Source organism: Cherax quadricarinatus, chromosome 19 (assembly GCF_038502225.1).
Source record: "Cherax quadricarinatus isolate ZL_2023a chromosome 19, ASM3850222v1, whole genome shotgun sequence".
NCBI lineage: Eukaryota > Metazoa > Arthropoda > Malacostraca > Decapoda > Parastacidae > Cherax > Cherax quadricarinatus.
The window spans coordinates 42,595,769-42,618,451 of record NC_091310.1 but is presented as its reverse complement, the minus strand read 5'-3'; the positions used below and the strand labels follow the sequence as shown (position 1 = coordinate 42,618,451).

General features: G+C 37.9%; 1 protein-coding gene across 6 annotated transcripts in view; it reads right to left on the bottom strand.

The window, feature by feature from the left end:
* Positions 1-22,683, bottom strand: part of app (Palmitoyltransferase app) — a 191,758-nt gene that overhangs the window by 78,009 nt on the left and 91,066 nt on the right. For all 6 annotated transcript variants that reach the window (XR_011392200.1, XM_070086751.1, XM_070086750.1 and 3 more), the window contains 4 exons: positions 17,588-17,746; positions 16,773-16,910; positions 12,715-12,869; positions 6,612-6,729 (listed from right to left, as the gene is read on the bottom strand). Coding sequence is in view for 5 of the 6 variants with exons in the window: in XM_070086751.1 (XP_069942852.1) it covers positions 6,612-6,729; positions 12,715-12,869; positions 16,773-16,910; positions 17,588-17,746 (570 nt within the window). In the remaining variant the exon portion in view is untranslated. The remainder of the gene's footprint in view (positions 1-6,611; positions 6,730-12,714; positions 12,870-16,772; positions 16,911-17,587; positions 17,747-22,683) is intronic.

Here is a 22,683-nt window from a genome sequence, read left to right as displayed (position 1 = left end):
TGAACAAAAATAAAAAAAAAATTTAAACAAATCGGGGAAAATTCTGAAATTTACTACGTACACATTCAGATGTATATTACTCGCCGCGTCATAAAAATAATTTTTGTATAATGACTAAAATTCTTTGTAGAAACATGGTACAAAGAGGATACTTATACTAAAATGTTGCCAGATTCTTAAGCTATTTTTCTGTAAGCTTAACTCGTATGTGTACTTTACTTTTTTATTGTTTTCTGTAATATATAAGAGTTATGCAAATTAAAATAAAGTTATCAAGTTGGAGTTTCATTTTTATTCTTTATTTTTAATTTTTTTTTTTTTCAACAAGTCGGCCATCTCCCACCAAGGCAGGGTGACCCAAAAAAGAAAGAAAATCCCCAAAAAGAAAATACTTTTATCATCATTCAACACTTTCACCACACTCACAAATTATCAGTTTTTTTGCAGAGGTGCTCAGAATACAACAGTTTAGAAGCATATACGTATAAAGATACACAACATATCCCTCCAAACTGCCAATATCCCAAACCCCTCCTTTAAAGTGCAGGCATTGTACTTCCCATTTCCAGGACTCAAGTCCGACTATATGAAAATAACCGGTTTCCCTGAATCCCTTCACTAAATATTACCCTGCTCACACTCCAACAGATCGTCAGGTCCCAAGTATCATTCGTCTCCATTCACTCCTATCTAACACGCTCATGCACGCATGCTGGAAGTCCAAGCCCCTTGCCCACAAAACCTCCTTTACCCCCTCTTTCCAACCCTATCGACGACGACCCCTACCCCTCTTTCCTTCCCCTATAGATTTATATGCTTTCCATGTCATTCTACTTTGATCCATTCTCTCTAAATGACCAAACCACCTCAACAACCCCTCTTCTGCCCTCTGACTAATGCTTTTATTAACTCCACCCCTTCTCCTAATTTCCACACTCTGAATTTTCTGCATAATATTTACACCACACATTGCCCTTAGACAGGACATCTCCACTGCCTCCAACCGTCTCCTCGCTGCTGCATTTACCACCCAAGCTTCACATCCATATAAGAGTGTTGGTACTACTATACTTTCATACATTCCCTTCTTTGCCTCCATAAATAACGTTTTTTGACTCCACATATACCTCAACGCACCACTCACCTTTTTTCCCTCATCAATTTTATGATTAACCTCATCCTTCATAAATCCATCCGCCGACACGTCAACTCCCAAGTATCTGAAAACATTCACTTCTTCTTATTTTAATATGCTATTTAATTCGCCATTTGGCATTGTTACAAAGTAGGCGGAGTTATAGCAGAGGGAGAAGGAGCAGTGTCTCAGTAACTCATGATGGCCCGTGATGCATGAAGGGGTATGCCTCTCGGCACTATAAAATATTGTATTAATACACTATTATGATCAATAAAGGTTAACTACCTACAATGGAACCTTGGTTTTCATTTTTAACTGGTTCCAGAGAGTTAGACAAAAATCAAATTTGATGAAAACTAAAGCAATATTTCCCGTAAGAAATAATGTAAATCTAATTAATCTGTTCCAGATTCCCAAAAGTATTAACAAAAAAATACATTTTATAGAGAATAAATGTAGTTTTACATAAAGAAAACAATGAAAAATAAATATAAATGACTATTTTTAATGGATAAATTAACATTTAAACCACTATTACAAACCTTTATTGAAGACACTTGTTGGCGACATTCTTCGCACTCGGGCCAAACACTTAATTTACCCATTCAATGAAAACTAGCCTCGTTACCCATTCCTTATTGTTAGCCTTCCACAACACACACAATCTACTTTTCATGACATTGTTTTTCTCGAACACTTGGGGATTTTCAGAGTGATACACCAGTAAAGGCTTCACTTTGAAATCCCCACTAGCGTTGCCACAGAACAAAAGAGTTAGCCTATCCTTCATAGGCTTGTGTCCTGCCAGTGCCTTTTCCTCCTGTGTGATGTAGGTCCTCTTTGGCATTTTCTTCCAAAAGAGGCCTGTTTTGTCACAAATGAACACTTGTTGGGATAGGAATCCTTCAGCCTCTATGTACCCCTTGAATTCATCAACGAATTCTTCGGCTGCACGTTTGTCTGAACTTGCAGACTCACCATACCTTAACACACTTTGTATGCCAGATCACCTCTTTGTCGAACCAGCCTCTGCTGGCCTTAAATTCACTAACAGCAGCACTCATTCCAGGCATTTTTTTTTTCGAGATCTGCATGCAACTGCCTTGCCTTTTCACAAATAAGAACATAAGAACATAAGAAAGAAAGAACACTGCAACAGGCCTACTGACCCTCGCGGAGCAGGTCCATGTCCCACCCCGGATTAGACCAATGACCCACCCCCCGGATTATCCCAATGACCCACTCAGTCTGGTCATCCCCACTCAAGGATGGAGCACTGTACCAGACCCAGCAGCAAAGCTTGTCAGGTCCAACTCACACCCACCCACACCCACTCATGTATTTATCTAACCAATTTTTAAAACTACACAACATTTTAGCCTCAATAATTGTACTCGGGAACTTGTTCCACTCATCCACAACTCTATTACCAAACCAGTGCTTTCCTATATCCTTCCTGAATCACTAACAGCAGCACTCGTTCCAGGCATTTTTTTTTTCGAGATCTGCATGCAACTGCCTTGCCTTTTCACAAATAAGAACATAAGAAAGAAAGAACACTGCAACAGGCCTACTGACCCACGCGGAGCAGGTCCATGTCCCACCCCGGATTAGACCAATGACCCACCCCCCGGATTATCCCAATGACCCACCCAGTCTGGTCATCCCCACTCAAGGATGGAGCACTGTACCAGACCCAGCAGCAAAGCTAGTCAGGTCCAACTCACACCCACCCACACCCACTCATGTATTTATCTAACCTATTTTTAAAACTACACAACATTTTAGCCTCAATAACTGTACTCGGGAGCTTGTTCCACTCATCCACAACTCTATTACCAAACCAGTGCTTTCCTATATCTTTCCTGAATCTGAATTTTTCCAACTTGAAATCATTGCTGTGAGTCCTGTCTTGGCTGGAAATTTTCAGCACACTATTTACATCCCCTTTATTTATTCCCGTTTTCCATTTATACACTTCGATCATATCCCCCCTAATTCTACGCCTTTCGAGAGAGTGCAGATTCAGGGCCCTCAGTCTATCCTCATAGGGAAGATTTCTGATACATGGGATCATCAACACACCAACAATAACTTCTCAACATCTTCAATTATTTGCGATCTCTGTTTCATTAACACATTTACCCCTTCCACAATATCAGCTTCCTTAATTTCTTTTTTCTTCGCCAGGGTGGAACGGACAGGTGTAGTAGTAGCAACAGCAATGCACATGCAAGAGACATTCTTGAGCTTCCCCAGCGCTCGGGCTTAATGCCTGGAGCTGGAGTGCGACTCCAAAAGGATCCTGTAGTGCTTGCTGCCTTTGCACCTCCTGACATCGTCTGCTGCTATGCAGTTGCCACAACCTTCGAGCCCAGTGCAGAAGCCCAAGGTGCCTAGCTTCTCCCTCCAAGCTCCATGGGGGTAGGGAATGGGACTAGGCCACACGTACGTCACTCTAGTATTTTTCTATAAGTTCCTTCTTGAATTTTATCGTGTTTCTCACCTTCTTTATCAAAGGACTGGCACTCTTGAGCTTTCTTTGGCCCCATGGTGGCTTATTTAGTAGTTGCACTCGATAAACAAGCAAAAACAATAGATTATTATGAAATGTTTCGTATGAATGTGCAAAGTAATGTTTACTCTACGAGAAACAAAGCCAGACTGATGCTTTGTGTGGGCGCAGGCAGGTGGACGCGTTGGGGACGGCCGACGAAAACCATGGTGACAAACGAAAACTAGGACCACATTTTGACGAAAAGTCATTGAAAACCAAATTCGACAAAAACCAGAACAAACGAAAACCGAGGTTCCACTGTATAACATTTGTTCCAGAATAATATTAGGTATAACATAAATAACATAGAAGCATGATAAAGATGCCCAAATTAATGAAAACTGACATTATATAGAGAGGTATGGAAGGGTGGGGGGAGGGGAGGGATAAAAAAAAAAAAAAAGTGACCATGACCATTACAGAAAACATTACACGCCTGAAGGGTAACTACAGAAGATCATTCTTATCCTATGCAAAGAATGAAAAAAGCACGATTTTATTGAAAAAAAAAAAATCCCCCAAAAATCAGCTATGCGCACATTTCCTGGAATATCTCGGAAGTCATTGACCTATATTACTTTGTATTACTGTTAATAATAAACAGATTGAAAGGAATTTCCCAGCAAACATAAAACTGCACGTTTTAATTTTGGGTGGTGACACTTTTGAAGTGTCAGTAAGGGGTAATTCCTTGATTAGCGATGAATTCATTTACTGACAGGGTCTTAGGCCCCTAACCCCATCTTTAAGTGAAGAGAGGCTGTACTATACACAGTTCCCAAATTTTCCTGTACCCTCAATTGATGCTTCAGTATTTTACAATTAAATAAACAAACATTTGGAAATATTATAATCAAAATAAGTGCTAAACCTTTAACCCTTTCATTTTCCAAATCCCTGATCTGAGAATTGCTCTGTGTCCAAGAATTAAAAAAAAAAAATGGAAAACTGACAAACTTACACTTTCACGAATTTTGCTGTGTCAGCAATATTTATGTATCTGCAATTTTCCCCACCAAGTCCTTTTTAGGCCAATTACATTATCACAGTCGACCAAATTCTTATCTATTTTGCTAGTATGTCTTCCATATTATCAACTGGGCACAAGAAACTGCCAAATTAACTATTTTATTTTTTCTTCTTTTTTTTTTTACAAAGGGTTTGACAAGGTTAGATTAAGAATCCCTAGCTTTATTGACAAGCTATATACAGGTCAAGGATTCCAAACTTCATTGGTAAGCTAAGAGCTGTTACCTACATCAACTCATTTGAAAGCATTTTTATTGTTATGAAACATGCAAGTATTTTTATTGTTATGACACATACAAGCAGGGAACAGGATGAAGTTGGAGCCATCTGTGGGCCAGCATTTTCATTTGATCAACTGACTTTATCTCGTTGACATCATAATGCTGTACGAATGTGTTCCAGACTCAGAGTCATCCTGGGGATAAACGATCTCAGATGAAGTGATGTTCTGGAGAAGGGTATAGCCAGAGTGAAGTTGCTGCTTTCTGCCAGTCTTGTGGTATAGAAGCTTGCTTCTCGTTGTCCTCAAAGTGGATGCAAGTGTGGTACTTTGACAATATTGGCCTTGTACATAACAGTAAGGCCACCCACATCCCTCCTATTTTGAAGACTCTGCTGAAATGACAGATCTATCCAGGATGGGTCCAGGTGAGAGATGAGACATCTTGCTCTGTTCTCTACTCTGTCAAGCAGTCGCAGATGAGAGGGGGGGTAGGCAAACCAAGAAAGTGGAGCATACTCAAGGTGTGAGCGTACTTGTGCCTCATACAGAATCTTGCAACCCTTACTGTCAAGCAGATGTGAGATATGGAATAGTGCTGTAAGCTTCCTGGCTGCCTTGTTTGCAAGATTTACAACATGGTTCTTCATGGTCAGTTTGGAGTCAAATTTCATCCCAAGGATATCAACTTCTTCCCCAGGTACCAACACTCTCCCATTCATACTTACTACTGCACTGGCATTACCATCATGGTGCCTAGAGACCATCATCATTTGTGTTTTCTCAGGTGAAAATGTTACTTGCCATCTGTTTCCCCAAGCTGATATAGCTCTTAGCTGGTGACTGATGTAGCTTAGAGCAGCTGGCATTTCAACTACCCAATAAAGTGATCAGAAATTGGTAATTTGGCCAATTTCACACAAATTTCAAAATATTCCAATTTCAAAATAAGGTCCAGAATAAACAATGAAAGCATTTCAGGCACTAAAATAACATTTCCTCTGTTCATCAGTTATGTTCCTAAGAGGGACACATTAATTTCATTTTGAATTTTTCTTCACAAAAAATTGAAGATTTACAACATGTTATGCAATACTGTAATAATTGTATAAATAATATCAGTGTATTTATGAATGTATATCAGACCCACCAGTTGGATGTGTATTGGATAGGTGACATGATTTGTTTACTCTTGAATATCAGTAAAAAATAAACATTTCTGCTACTCTGAGCTCAGTTTCAAGCTATTTTCAGTTCTGAAACCAATCAAAATCATTTATGTAATATAACTTTCATTCTATCAAATGAGACCAAGAAACTGAAAATATAACCATAAAAAACATACAAAAATACACTGCAAAGTCGCTGTTTTAAACCAAAAACACGGTCACAGTTGTTTCCCCTCATGCAATGCATGCTGCATTTTTTTATATGGTACACACTTACTGCAATAGACTCATTATCAGTAGTACTATGGCCCAGACAATAAAGGGGTTAAAGGTTATACATCATACATAATTTGGTGGGTGGTAAGCACATTTTATTAATTTCTCACATTTTTATGTATTCTTTGTCTTTTTGCCAAAATTTTATATGTAACAGGAAGCTCCTAGCTTAAATTTGTCTAAAACAAAGATGTTCAACTGTAAATTTTTAAAAATTCTTACCTATAAGACTGGGTTGGACTGGGCCACACAATACTGCTAGGCAATTCAGGCAGAAGTTACCATAACCATATGGATTAAAGTTTGCCTGTCCTCGGCGTGCAGTGAACGAACCTTTAATCTATAAAGAAAAATATTTTTTTGGTTTCTCATACATGCAATTTAAATATATATTCAATCGTTTGGCTCTCAGTTTAATAAAAACCAAAAGAAAACTGTAGTAAACAAAAGAAAAACATATTCCTTATCTATCTGTATCTAAGTTGGAAGGTTTTGCCTCTTTCAGGGTCTTTCTAAAACATTACAACTGCTTGCAGATGTTCAAGACTAATACAGGGACCCCCAAATTTCCTGGTGTTTCAACTTATGAACAAGTCATCTGTAACCCTATACTTATTATCCTGAAGAAAATGAGAGAACAAAGAGTAATTATGGGTAACTGCAGACTGGCTTTCATAAAACAAATATTGTTTCCATGTCTTTTGGAACCGGTTTGTTAAGTGAGGATCACAGTAACTTGGGTGTTGTAAGTCAAGGACACCATGCATCATCCTTGCATATATTTCAAAGCATTGTAGATAGATCCATGATGCTGGAAGAGAGTGCAATGGACAAGTGTAGTAGTAGCAGCAGCAATGCACACAGCAAGAGGCATTCTTGAGCTTCCCCAGCACTCGGGCTTAATGCCTGGAGCTGGAGTGTGACTTCAAAAGGATCCTGTAGTGCTTGCTGCCTTTGCACCTCCTGACATCGTCTGCTGCTATGCAGTTGCCACAGCCTTCAAGCCCAGTATGGCAGCCCAAGGTGCCTAGCTTCTCCCTCCAAGCCCCATGGGGGCAGGGAATGGGGCTAGGCCTCGGAACAGCTGGTCCCAGAAGACGAGGAGGTAATTGCACCTCTTCCCATGGCAGAGACTGGTCTGAGACACTCCCTCGACAGGGAGCCAAGGCCGGGCCACCTCTTGGAAAAGGCCTGGGCCGGGCAATTATAACGGCAAATCTACAACAGAACAACATGATACTGGACAAAATGTACAGATATTTGCAGCATCAAACGTTTTAAAGAAATTTTTCATTAAGAATTTACTGGAATTAGTTTCAGAAGAAGTACTGTACTATAGCTGAAGAAAAATAGCAAACCTCTATTTTTGAAGCATTTTTCACATTCAAAAGGAAGTGAAGAATGTGTACATCTAATGCTGTATCATATCATACTCCCTCACTATCTATGATGAATGCATTCCATAAGAAAATTCATGGGTAGAGAACCCATGTCTGAACTGGAAAAATGAGATGTGGTTTTCTTGTGATATACAAATTGGTCATTTAACAGACATAAGACATTCAAAAAAACCTATGTATGTACCAGGAGCCATTCTCAAAGATGAACACATAGTAACTGATGAAACCTAATGGTTCCTCAGCCCTGGCTCGCTGATAATGCCATAATACCATGTGGGATTTGTAAATCTGAGAACCTAACCATGAATATCAAACAGTAGGATGTTTAAACACAGTTTATTGACAGTTAAGATTCCAGGTATTCACAGACCATGAGGGAGTACAGTACAGTAGGGCCCCGCTTTTTGGCGTTTCGCCTTACGGCGTTCCGCTAATACGGCAATCTCAAATCATGACCAAAACTTTCTATACGGCAAGCGGTCTTTCAAATATAGCATGCACCACCCGGTTTGTTTACATTCTCCATGAGCACATCTCTCTATTATGTAATAATAATCACTCCTGGGCACATTAAATGTCTAATTTTACGTCAATACAGACATTCTCATTAATCCATCTATGATATTTTCTTCAACGTAATATAAGACACACGTTACATAGCATATAAACATGCTGTTTATACGCTATGGAGGGGTAGTTGCTGGGCAGAGGGAAAACATTACGTAATATTAATAATAATCACTCCTGGGCACATTAAATGTTTTATCTTACATTAATATGGACATTTTCATTAATCCATCTATGACATTTTCTTCAAAATTATGTAAGAAACATGTTACATAGCATATAAACATTTTATGTTTATATACTATGGATGCGTAGTAGCTGGGCGGGGCAAAAGCATTACGTCACTCCCCTTAGTACATAATGCTTTTGTTTACAATTCTTGGCATGAATTATTCATTACTTCTCCCTTTGTTTATGATGGAATCTAAAGGTAGTTGTTATAAAAGATTAAACTCAGTGAACATGGTATGTCGATGGTAATAATATGGCTTGGGGCCGCATTAAATATCGTGTAGCTATGTAGGTAGGTGTAGGTATGTAGCCCAAGCGGACTACATACCTACATTATTATTATTATTATTATTATAATTATAATCCTGGGGGAGCACTAAACCCGTAGGTTTATACTGCACACGTAGGGGGGTGGAAGGTATTCACTCAATTCAGGGAACCAGAGAACAGATTCAATTCCCTAGATCAAGAGTCCCTCACCAGCATCAAGGAACCTCCCTTGAAGGAATTATAACTGATAATTATACTTCACTCAGAGCGTCATTTCTTCTAAAAATGGTGTTACATGAGAATGGGATCATTTCTCTTTATTTATTCAACTGTATCAACGTGGAGACAACTTGTACACAATGTAAAATAACGAAAACCAGATGCGTTCGTCTGGTTTGTTTACATTACGTGTGAGTGGGGTGGGGAGGGCCTCCCTGGCTGGATTCCATACTTCCCAAACCTTACTTCCTACAAATAAAACTCACCTCTCACCCTACATTAAGACTACAAATATTTTAAGGTAAGTAATGAATGCACAGTATATGTACTTTATTGCTCTGGGGATCTTTAATTAAATGTAGTAAATTATGGGGTGGGGTGGGCTGACCTGGCTTGCTACCATACCTCCCAAACCTGACTTCCTGTAAATTAAACTCACCTTTCACCCTACATTAAGACTACAAATATTTTAAGGTAAGTAATGGGTGTATTGTGTGTGTATTTTACTTTTCATTGTTTTTAATGTCTAGTTCTATTGCTTACGTAATATATGTTAGTGCCAACATGTTACCTAGTATTTATTAGTGGAAAAAAATGGTGTTCTCCTTTCCAGCAATGTCTGCTTTCCGGCAGTAGCCTGAAACCTAACCTTCTGTATAAGTGGGGCCCTACTATACCTCACTTAACATTATATGTCCTGCTAAATTCTACTAACCTCTTGCCTGACAAGGCCATGTATAACTACAGTAGGGCCCCACTTACATGGCAGGTTAGGTTCCAGGCTACCGCCGTAAAGCGAAAATCGCCATAAAGTGGAATACCCTTTTTTCCACTTCTTTCTTTCTTTCTTTCAACGCACTGGCCGTGTCCCACCAAAGCAGGGTTGCCCAAAAGGAAAACTGAAGTTTCTCTTTTTAACTTTAGTAGTGTATACAGGAGAATGGGTTACTAGCCCCTTGCTCCTGGCATTTTAGTCGCCTCTTACGACACGCATGATTACAGAGGAAGAATTCTGTTTCACTTCGCAATGGAGTTTTTCCACTTATAAATGTATGCAAATACTAGGTAACAGGTTTACACTAACATATATTAAGTTAGCAACAGAACTAGACATTAAAAAACACAATAAATAGTAAAATACACACACAGTACACATGTTACTTACCTTAAAATATTAATATGAATGTGTGAAAGGTGAGTGGCAGAGTAAAAGTTTTTTCATGTCAGCATTAAGTCACTTTGTCTGACTTATTTAGGTTATCCTAGGTTCTCTACACATATGCTGCTATATGTAACTGTATTTGATAGCTATCTCAGCCATTGACATACTTTGTTAATAAGTAAGTTTATTCAGGTATACACAAATACAGTTATATAGATTATCATACATGTGTAGAGAACCTAGGATAACCCAAAAAAGTCAGTTCACTAAGTTTAATCATTTCTAACTTGGCACTTAAAGTAAGTGGCTTACAACTCTTCTTTTTATCACAACTAAGCTTATATGCCATCATCAACAAGAGCCAACTATTATTAATATTATTATTATTATTATTATTATTATTATTAACCCCCTCTCCTGTATATATTACTAAATTTAAAAGGGGAAACTTTCGTTTTTCCTTTTGAGCCACCCCACCTCAGTGGGATATGGCTGGTACGTTGAAAGAAAGAAGAAAAGATTATTTTTTTTTTTTAACAAGTCGGCTGTCTCCCACCGAGGCAGGGTGACCCAAAAAGAAAGAGTATTATTATTATTATTATTAATTTGGACATGATACATAGAAGTACAAAGAAATACAGTGGTTAAGTGTAACATGCCAAAAGCCCCTTGTATTCAGAGCATTATGGGCAGGCTTGAATTAACTTAAGATTAACTAAGCAATGATATATTCAGTGGTAAAAATTATAGTAAACAAATAACAATTAAGCACAAATGAGTACAGTGGACCCCCGGTTAACGATTTTAATCCGTGCAAGAGGGCTCATCGTTATGCGAAATAATCGTTATGCGAATTAATTTTCCCCATAAGAAATAATGGAAATAAAATTAATCCGTGCAAGACGCCCAAAAGTATGAAAAAAAATTTTTTTTACCACATGAAATGTTAATTTTAATACACACAAACTGAAAAAGGCATGCACAATTACATGACACTTACTTTTATTGAAGATCTGGTGATGATTGATGGGATGGGAGGAGGGGAGAGCATTATCTTCTTACTGTTTAGAAGGGGAATCCCCTTCCATTAGGACTTGAGGTAGCAAGTCCTTTTCTGGGGTTACTTCCCTTCTTCTTTTAATGCCACTAGGACCAGCTTCAGAGTCACTGGACCTCTGTCGCACAACAAATCTGTCCATAGAGCTCTGTACCTCCCGTTTCTTCAAGACTTTCCTAAAATGGGCCATAACATTGTCATTGAAATAGTCACAAGCACGGCTTGCAACAGCTGTGTCAGGGTGATTTTCATCTATAAAGGTTTGCAGTTCAAACCACTCTGCACACATTTCCTTAATCTTTGAAGTAGGCACAATGGATTCCACAACTGGCATAGGCTTCTCAGGGTTAGCCCCAAACCCTTCAAAATCTTTCTTAATTTCCATACTAATTCTCACCCTTTTTACCACAGGGTTGGCACTAGAAGCTTTCTTGGGGCCCATGGTCACTTATTTTCCAGAAACACCACCGAAAACACTGTAATAATACGAAATATTCCGAGTGTATGCTTGGATGTTACCGCGGAGGCTGGCTGGTAAACAATGGGACGGCCGGCACATGTGAGGGCACATTGGACGCGTCTCGGACGAAAATCGGTATGCGGGTTTTTAATCGGTATGCGGGGCAAAAATTTTGCGATAAAAGTAATCGTTATGCGGAAAAATCGCTATGCGATGCCATCGTTATGCGGGGGTCCACTGTATTTCAAAGACAGGTCATATGGTCATTTACTGAGTTCTGTGCATTCAGTAGAATGGAGTACTCTGTTAGGTAATGTAATTAAAAAAAACAAAGTTTGATAGGGTCACAGGTTAAACATTTATGAGATACAATTACAGTGGACGCCCGCTTTACGATCAGCTCCAAATGCGACCAATTATGTAAGTGTATTTATGTAAGTGCGTTTGTACGTGTATGCTTGGGGGTCTGAAATGGACTAATCTAATTCACAATATTCCTTATGGGAACAAATTCGTTCAGTACTGGCACCTGAACATACTTCTGGAATGAAATAATATCGTAAACTGGGGGTCCACTGTATTCAGTATTTATTTAGTTGTGGGTAAGTGATTTTTAAGAAGAGACAGTGTGTAAGTACATTTAGGTACAAGTACACTTAAGTATAATTATCAGAGTACATATAAAATATACAATAACCTTAAAACACTTGAAATTTTGGAAAATTTCCTGACATAATAGAAAGATGTGCTCACAGAGAATGTAAACAAACTGGGTGGGGCACGGTGACTGTACGTATTAGAAAGACAGGTGGGTAGAGCCGTATAGCGAGCTTTGGTCATATTTTGAAATGTCCATATTAGCGGACTGCCGTAAAGCGGGGCCCTACTGTATTTTGCATTACACTGTAGGACAGTTATTCCAACTCAAATGTCGACTCTATGGAATGCTTAGTACTCACATCCTCATTTGTAGTTTGATTTGATGTTGTGAGGTAGGTGTGAAATCCTGCTAGCCCTAGGATTGACCACACAGAAAAGAAACATATGACACCCTCTATGACTGATGCAGGATTCTTCTGCACTGCATCCAAGAAAGTTGAACTCTCTTTCATGACTGCAGAAAAAAAACAAAAGGCTAATAATTTAACTGCTTCATTAAAGGCAGACTAATATATAACTTGAAATTCTAAAATAAAAATGGTGCAATAATTTAAAAATAATTTTAATACAAAATGTCCCCTGAACATTAAAGAAGCATAGTACTGGCATAATTATTATGGAATTTTCTGAAAATTTGATATTTTACTACTAAAAGGTCAATGAAACCAAGTTTACTGATGATTATGGATTTATTTTGATACACCAATACAATTCAACTATTTTACATTGATAAATATTCGGTCTGACCACTCCTAGCATCCATAAGTGCTTTTACACATGTGGGCATGCCAGCGATGATAGTTTTGCAAAGTCTCTTGATTCCGGCAGAATGAAACCAAACCTTAAATAATGTGTTTTATGAGTTGCGCTTTGGTCGTAATGGGAATTTTGTGTATTTCATCCTTCAACACAGACCATAAACTATCAATAGGGTTCATGTCGGGGAAATTTCCAGCCCATGGGAGTAGCTCAACACCATTTCGTGCACACCACCTCTTTTGCTGATTTTGTGGAGTAACATAGGGCCAAATTTGTTGGAATAGCCATTCATCATCATACCAGTCCTTTATCTGAGGCAGTAATTGTTGTTGTAGTAATTTTATATACTTAACCTGGTTCACAGTACTGTCAACAGCGTGCAAACAACTTGTTCCATGAATGGAAATGACTCCCCACATCATGATTTCCCATGGAAATTTGACCATCATCTTCAGATGTTCAGGCATAAATTCCCCACTTGACAGCATTCTTACAGTCATCCAGCACTGTAATGGTTGATTCAACAGAGAAGCTGAATAATAATCTTAACACTGCCTTCAACAACAGAAAAAAACAATAGAAGTTGAATGGTAATCTTAATTTCTTCAAATAGAAGGGGTGTTAATGTTGCAGTTTAAAAACTGTAGTGTAAAGCACCCTTCTGGCAAGACAGTGATGGAGTGAATGATGGTGAAAGTTTTTCTTTTTCGGGCCACCCTGCCTTGGTGGGAATCGGCCAGTGTGATAATAATAAAAAAATAGAACTTACATACTATTAATTTATATTCTTTTATGAACAATAAATGAACTGGATAGCTAAATGTAATTATTACCTGCTCCCACTGTTCAGAAGTCCACTCAATGTGATTCTTAGCCCAGGCTAAATGTTTCTGTATCATGGGTTTAATAAGTCACAGCTTTCTCTAAAAGCCTCTCATTAACTGTCCTTCATGCAAGGCTAACACCTGCTGCTGCTAGGTCTGAGGATAACTGTCTGCAAGATGATGATCTGTTGTTAAGAGCCATTCATATTATTTTTCTGTCTAATCTCGGTGTTATTTTCCATCTTCTACCACATCTTCCCACCCTTTTTGAGTTTAAATCTTGATTGTAATTCAATTTCTTCTTAATTTTACTGAGTTGAAACATCAAGTTTACTGCTGTTTTTTTCTGTTTTAATGTGCTAACACTCAATAAAATGCTTATCTGTCCCACTTAGTAGTAAGCACAGGCACATAAAATGCTAATGAATTATCAGTCAATACGCAGAAAACAACCTTTATGTGCCAAACTAGGACAGCAAGGAACTGTGTAAAACTTTGATGACTGGCATGATGCCCACATGTTTAAAAGCACTTATGGATGCTAAAGGTGGTCAAACCAAATATTAATCAATGTAAAATAGTTGACCTGTGCTGTTGTATCAAAATAAATCTATTAGCAGTCAGTGAAATTGGTTTAATTGACCTTTTAGTAGAAAAATACTGAATTTATAAAAAAATCCATAATAATGATGCCAGTACTGCATATACTCTATTATAAAAGTACATGTAACTTCTTACCATAATAAAGAATTACATTATAGACAAAAATTATTCAATGTTTTGAGTTAGTTTCAGAAAAGACTCTTGTCAGAGGCACACCATTTAACAAGGTCAAGGTCCCGTTGAATCCATAATTAAAAAAAAAAATTGTCCCAAAAACATAACAAAATATGCTGTATATAGATATTAAACATGTATATTACACTTTCATTAAACTACATAATACTGTAATACTTTTAAATTACATGTCATAATGCTGCATACATTGGATTTCTGAGATCTTAATGAATTTTCCTGCAGTGAATGGTGGCAGCAATTTACTAGCCTAAGTCAACTTCCACATAAAGTCTCAGAAAATCACCCTGTGCTTTATATGCTGAAGGTCAAGAACAAGGGTAGGCTTTGGGCTTTAGCAAGTGATGGTTTCAATGCTGCCTTACCAGTAAACTAAACTCTAAACACCACCCCTTTTACCTACAAAACTTTCCAAAATTATAAGCTGCAAATAACTGCAATGTACCTGTCTGTAAACAAGTAGCTACTCTGTGCTTATACACATACTTTAAGATGGCTGTGAGCCACTGGCTCAAATTCATTTTAAAGCAATCATTGCACTTCTATTTTTTTCTCCAGAATATGACTGCCAAAATTGGGATGTGCTCTAAACCAACTGGTAGATAGGGTACCTTTTGATGATTCAGGCAATGAATTCCAGATCTTAGGACATTTTATGCAAGTTAAGCTTTTGCACAGGGCGAGTCATTCACAGAGGACGTCAAAGAGAGTTTTTTGTCTTGTGTTATGCCTGTGTGTTCTGTTGCAGCTATCAAGGAAAAGTTTCAGAGGGTTTACGTTGGAGTTTAATGAGTGAATATAAATAAATAAATGTGTGAGCATGTTAGATAGGAGTGAATGGAAATGAATGGTTTCTGGGACCTGACAAGTTGTTGGAGTGCGAACAGGGTGATATTTTGTGAAAGGATTCAGGGAAACCGGTTAGCCGGACATGAGTCCTGGAAATGGGAAGTACAATGCTTGCACTTTAAAGGAGGGGTTTAGGATATCAGCAGTTTGAAGCAATGTCTAAACTGTTGTATCTGGGCACCTCTGCAAAGACAGTGATTATGTATGAGTGATGGTGAAAATGTTGACCGATAATGAAAGTCTTCTCTTTCTTTTGGGTCACCCTGCCTTGGTATACAGCAACCACCCAGGGAGGTACTACCATCCTGCCAAGTGAGTGTAAAACGAAAGCCTGTAATTGTTTTACATGATGGTAAGATTGCTGGTGTCTTTTTTTGTCTCATAAACATGCAAGATTTCAGGTAGGTCTTGCTACTTCTACTTACACTTAGATCACAATACACATGCATGTACAAGCATATATATACACACCTGTCTGGGTTTTCTTCTATTTTCTTACTTATTCTTGTTCTTGTTTATTTCTTATCTCCATGGGGAAGTGGAACAGAATTCTTCCTCTGTAAGCCATGTGTGTCATAAGAGGTAACTAATATGCCAGGAGCAAGGGGCTAGTAACCCCTTCTCCTGTATACATTCCTAAATTTAAAAAGAGAAACTTTCGTTTTCCTCTTGGGCCACCTTGCCTTGGTGGGATATGACTGGTTTGCAGGAAAAAAAAAAATGTTTTATTTTTAAACAACCTGGCCATATCCCACTGAGGCAGGTGACCTAAAAAGAAAAACGAAAGGTTCTCCTTTTAAATTTAGTAATATATACAGGAGAAGAGGTTACTGGCCCCTTGCTCCCAGCATTTTAGTCGCCTTTTATGACACACATGACTTACTGAGGAAGAATTCTGTTCCACTTCCCCATGGAGAGGTTAGTGGTGTTATCTGTGATTAGCCCTGCTTTGAGTAGAGATACTGCATTGCTCCATAAATAGTCAAGTAAGGAGACACTTGCATCAGAAATTCTTGTAGGCTTGGTTATAGATGGTAATAGCAAGGGACTACATAATTAATGATCTGATCAAATATATGAACACCTCTGAAAACGGTATTATTAGAAAATAAAGCATACTTAATACTCACATAAGACGAGGTGCGCAATAACGCATGAAAAGATAAATACACAGAGAAAGGCAAGAGATATGATGAAAAGATAAAAATATCTGTAATTTCTCCTGCCAACACAATTTCCAACCCATGGACAATGATGATCAAATCGTTCTGAAAGAAAAGAATTCCATAATGTGCTTTAACTCTATATTCAACTAATTATCAGATTATCATCATCACTGTAGTAATCTAAAAAAGAAAACTCAATGTCTCACTGAATTACAAAAGCAAATATCAGTCAATCTAATGAAATATGTATCAAAAAGTAAATACAGAATCTAATTCATGAGAAAAGGATACACTTACAGCATATCATCTTTCCAAAAATGTTCAAAAAAAAATTAATTACACTCATTAAATATTATAATTCATATCTAAATCAACTTTCACAACCTAAGACTCCTGATGAACATTTTTTCGTATCAGTCACAATGTTCACAGCAAAATGAAATGTGAATAATTTCTCAGGAATTCTGTTAAATTAAGCTAAAGATATGATATTTTTGCAAGTGATACAGCCTTCTGACTTTAATATCAGGAAGTGAAACATTAACTATTTTCTCATGCCATAAACAAAAAAGAAAGCTGCAGTGTCCAGTATGAACAGGTGGAAAAAAATAAAGAGAAAGTAAGTCATTAATAAAATATGCAGTGTAGGGGATTGTGGTGAAGTATGATAATACATAAAGAATTATTAAATAAAGCACTGTAATAAAAACCAAATATTTCCATTCATCTGACAATTTCACTCTCCTTCTGAACTTTGCATGAAGAGTTCCACCACTTACCAACACAATTGTCGCAGATTGAACAATGAGATGCTCTGGGTGGTCGGAATATTTTGCATGTAAAACAGTATTTTAGTTTCACTGTTACACCATTTACAACAATTTCTTTAGTGCGAGGTGGAGGGCGGAGTCTGGGACCATTACCAGAGTTGGGCACCTCTGTGGGAAGTAAATGTTCAAAAGACAATTGAAAATATATAAATTTATGTTATCTAGTGTTAACAGCTCTAGATTTTGGGAAAAGGCCCAGTCCCAGTACTCAGCAGGGCTACTGTTTTTATTCATAACAATTCATTTAAGCAATCAGTGTTACCCATAAAAAACCTCAATAAAACACATGTTCTCACTTGTACCCCACTGCTGTTTGCTTGATCTGAATGTCAACTAATCCCTTTAAAACTTTTTATTTAAACTACTATCAACAGGTTAATTCCCCCAGTTATTCACAGCCATAAAAAAATGATACAATGATTAAAATCCTCAAATATTACTTATTAATTATAGTATGGAATTTATATAAAACCCTCAAATAATTTGATGAATCTTTTACTCCGTCAATTTGCTAAAGCCATAAACAGTTCATGGTTATGGGCCTGGTCAACATTTGTACTCACATACAGGAGAAAGTATTTACATTAGAATGCAGTACGTTACCCTAACAGGAACATCTTCGTATTAATACATACAACAATGAGTTATCAAAGAAAAGCATTCTAGATTCCAAAATTTACCCTCTGAGTACATTTTTGACTAAAACTCAAACAAAACAAAAATTATCCTTAAGGGACTAGTTCGACTTTAGCTCACAGATTTAAAAATGCTCCTCTTAACTGAGAAATTCAACTTTTTTCCAAAGCTTTAAAAAATGGGAAATGATATTCAGTGCTTAGGTAAAAAAGCATGATGAAAAAAGCATTAAAAAAGATTTGTTGCCTGATAGTAACAGTGGCCCACAGAAATAGGACAAATCACCCCTCAGGGAAAGGGGGGAGGTAATTACCCGTCAGTAAACCCCTTCACTGTTGGAAACCCCGAAATTAAAAGGGTTATCAATGTCAGGAATTTAACCCTTTCAGGGTCCAAGGCCCAAATCTGGAGTCACGCACCAGTGTCCAAGAATTTAAAAAAAAAAAATTGTTATTTTTTCTTATGAAATCGTAGAGAATCTTTTTGTGAAGGTAATAAAACAAAAAGTACGAAATTTGGTGGAAAATTGACGAAATTATGCTCTCACGAATTTTGATGTGTCAGCGATATTTACGAATCGGCGATTTTGCCGACTTTGACTCCCATTTTAGGCCAATTACATTATTCCAATCAACCAAATTCTTAGCTATTTCACTAGTATTACTTCTATTCTATCGATTGAGCACAAGAAATCGCCAAGTCAACTGTTTCAACTACAAAATAAAGTGATCAGAAATTGTTAATTTGGCCAATTTAACACAAAGTTCAAAATATTCCAATTTCAAAATAGGGTCCAGAATGAACAATGTAGGCATTCCTGGCACTAAACTAACATTTCCTCTGTTCATTAGTTATGTTTTGAGGCTTTACAAATAAATTCCATTTTTATTTTTTATTCACATAATGAATTTTTATTCACACCAAAAAATAGAAGATTTACTGTTATGCAATACTGTAATAATTGTATAAATATCATCACCATATTTGTGAATGTATATTAGACCCACCAGCTGATGTGTATTAGACGTGTGAGGTCGTTTGTTTACTCTTGAATATCGGCAAAAATTTAACATTTCCGCTACTTTGAGCTCAGTTTCAAGCCATTTCCAATGCTAAAACCAATCAAAATCATCTCTATTTCTGTAATATGTCTTCCATTCTATCAAATGAGACCAAGAAATCGCAAATACAACTATAAAAAACATACGAAAAAACACTGCAAAGTTGCTGTTTTAATCGAAAAATCATGATTTCATTTTTTTCCTCTCATTATACACAGTGTGCTGCAGGATCTGTTTTATGTGGTGCACACATACCACATAGATGTATTCTCTCATATCTAGGCCCAAATGTACCACTCACAGTTTATCAGAGTGAGCTGAGCTCATGGCGTAGATCTACGGTTTGGACCCTGAACGTAAAGCCGTAGATCTACGGGACGGACCCTGAAAGGGTTAAACAAAAAAAATTCTTATGAAATGAAAAATAATCTTTTTCAGTAGGCAGTGACACAAAAAATACAAAATTTGATGAAAAACTTACAATTACACAAGTGCAAAGTTAGCGGTCTGGGTGCAATTTACACAACAATGATTTCACCCTCTGAGTCCTATTTTAAGCCAATTCCATTGTTCAATTCAACCAAATTCTCAGCTAATGTGCTAGTATGCCTTTCATTTTATCAACTGCACACAAAAAACTGCCCATTCAATTATAAGAACTGCACAACATTCCCCCAGTGAGAAGCAGGGGCATCACAAGTACACTAAGAAACAACACAATAAATGCTAGGAGCCCAAAACTGTTCAACTGCTTCCCACCATTCATAGGAGGGATTACCAATAGACCCCTGCCTGTCTTCAAGAAGGTGCTGGAGAAGCACTTAAAGTCAGTACCTAATCCGCTGGGCTGTGTTTCTGACGTCAGTTTATGTGCAGCTAGCAGTAACAGCCTGATTGATCAGACCCTGATCCACCATGAAGCCTGGTCTCAGACTGGGCCATGGTGGCATTAACTCCCAAAACCCTCTCCAGGTATACACCGTCCTCATCCCAACATGACACTCTTTGGGTCACCGTGCGTCATTCACACCTCACTCTCCGCCTATACAATATATATACCGTAATGTCTTTCTACCTCTGTATGTTAGAAGTGATCAAGGTTCCAGGACCGAAACGTTTTCTAATAAATATGTCATAGTGTTTGCTTATGTGTCTTTCTAAACCAACTTGTCGGTATTTATTACCAAGGTTTATACCACACCATAAAGTGCACAGAAGTCTGTAATTTGGCCAATTTTACACAAAATTAAAAAAATCCCATTTAAAAAGTCCAAAATAAATGCTCTTAGACATTCCAGGCACTTAAACAGCATTTCGTGTCGCCAGGCCTCTCCTGCATTACACCTGCCTTCTATTTTGAATAACAACCCAAAAAACAGACCTTACCCATCCTCATGAAAGCAACAAAATTCCATTATTTACTCTACTTTTGAGCCCAATTTTAAGCTACTTTTGGTCCTGAAACCAACCAAAATCATACCTTTACCTTTGAAGAGTTCTGAGAGTTTATCTACTCTCTGAGCCTGGCCATGGGCCAGGCTCATCTAGTGCTTGCCTGGTCAACCAGGCTGTTGCTGCTGGAGGCCCGCTGCCCCACATATCCATCACAGCCTGGTTGATCTGGCACCTGGTGAAGACACTTGTCCAGTTTCCTCTTGAAGGTTTCAACACTGGTTCTAGCCGTGTTTCTGATATCTTCTGGTAAGATGTTGAATAGTCTGGGACCCCGGATGTTGATACAGTGTTCCCTTATTGTCCCCACCACACCCCTGCTCTTCACTGGGTTTATTTTACACTTCCTCCCATATCTCTCATTCCAGTATGTTATGGCAGTGTGCAGATTTGGGACCAAGCCCTCTATTTCTGTATTATATCTTCCAAAATATCAAATGATACCAAGAAATAACCAATAAAACCACAAAAACTATCCTAGAAAACACTCAAAGTTTCTATTTTAAATCAAACACAGGGTCAGAGTTTTGTTTTTTCTCATCATGCACCATGTAGAGCAGGTCTGTGTGCACACTCAGCACACAGACCAATTCTCTTATGTCTAGGAAAAAGTTTACTGCTCACAGCTTATCTGTGGGAGCTGAGCTCAAAACATAGGTCTATGTGTAAGACACTGAAAAGGTTAAAAATAGTCATACTTTATCACCTTTGCCTAGCAAAGAGTTCAGAAATAGCATATGGACATTCTCTTCATATTTCACTTGTAAGCTAATATTTTGCTTAAGTTAATTAAGGTGATCTAAGAACTGATGGACATTTATAATAAGAAACTAGCATAACTTTCTAATTTTGATACAAAATGACCAAAATGTGAAGATGTTGCAAACCCAGAGAAGAGATTACTAAACCAGTCAACACAGCCTCTCATGCCGTAATGACTATCTTTTTACGTGTACATATGCAAGGAATTCGCAAGAGCAGGCGAAATATACACAAACACTGATCTCTGGCTGAAGGAGACTCGAATCTACAAACCTTGGAACAAGGTACGCAGTGCTATACCAATCTCACCACATTGGAAAATACCTTGGCGTGCAGCTTGCGCTACACGTTGATCCAAGGCAGCCAGCTTTCAGGGAGAAGACTTACAGCCTTTCACCTTATCCCCAGCATGCATCAGCATCGCAGGTTCAAGTCTCTTTCAGCCAGAGATCAGTGTTTACATACATATACATATACCTAGGGATTGGCGGAGAGCATGTACAGTGGACCCCCGGTTAACGATATTTTTTCACTCCAGAAGTATGTTCAGGTGCCAGTACTGACCGAATTTGTTCCCATAAGAAATATTGTGAAGTAGATTAGTCCATTTCAGACCCCCAAACATACACGTACAAACACACTTACATAAATACACTTACATAATTGGTCGCATTCAGAGGTAATCGTTATGTGGGGGTCCACTGTATAGTCCCTTTATATAAAGGAAAGGGGGACAAAAGAGATTGTAAAAATTATAGAGGAATAAGTTTACTGAGTATACCAGGAAAAGTGTACAGTAGGGTTATAACTGAAAGAATTAGAGGTAAGACAGAATGTAGGATTGCAGATGAGCAAGGAGGTTTCAGAGTGGGTAGGGGATGTGTAGATCAAGTGTTTACATTGAAGCTTAAATGTGAACAGTATTTAGATAAAGGTAAGGAAGTTTTTATTGCATTTATGGATTTAGAAAAGGCATATGATAGAGTGGATAGGGGAGCAATGTGGCAGATGTTGCAAATACACTGGTCCCACGCTTTTCGTAGTTCCCGGCAATCGTAAAATTCGCCAATCATAGGGGTATTTTTGTATAAACATGGACTCGCTTTTCATAGGTTGACTCGCGAGTCGTAGTTC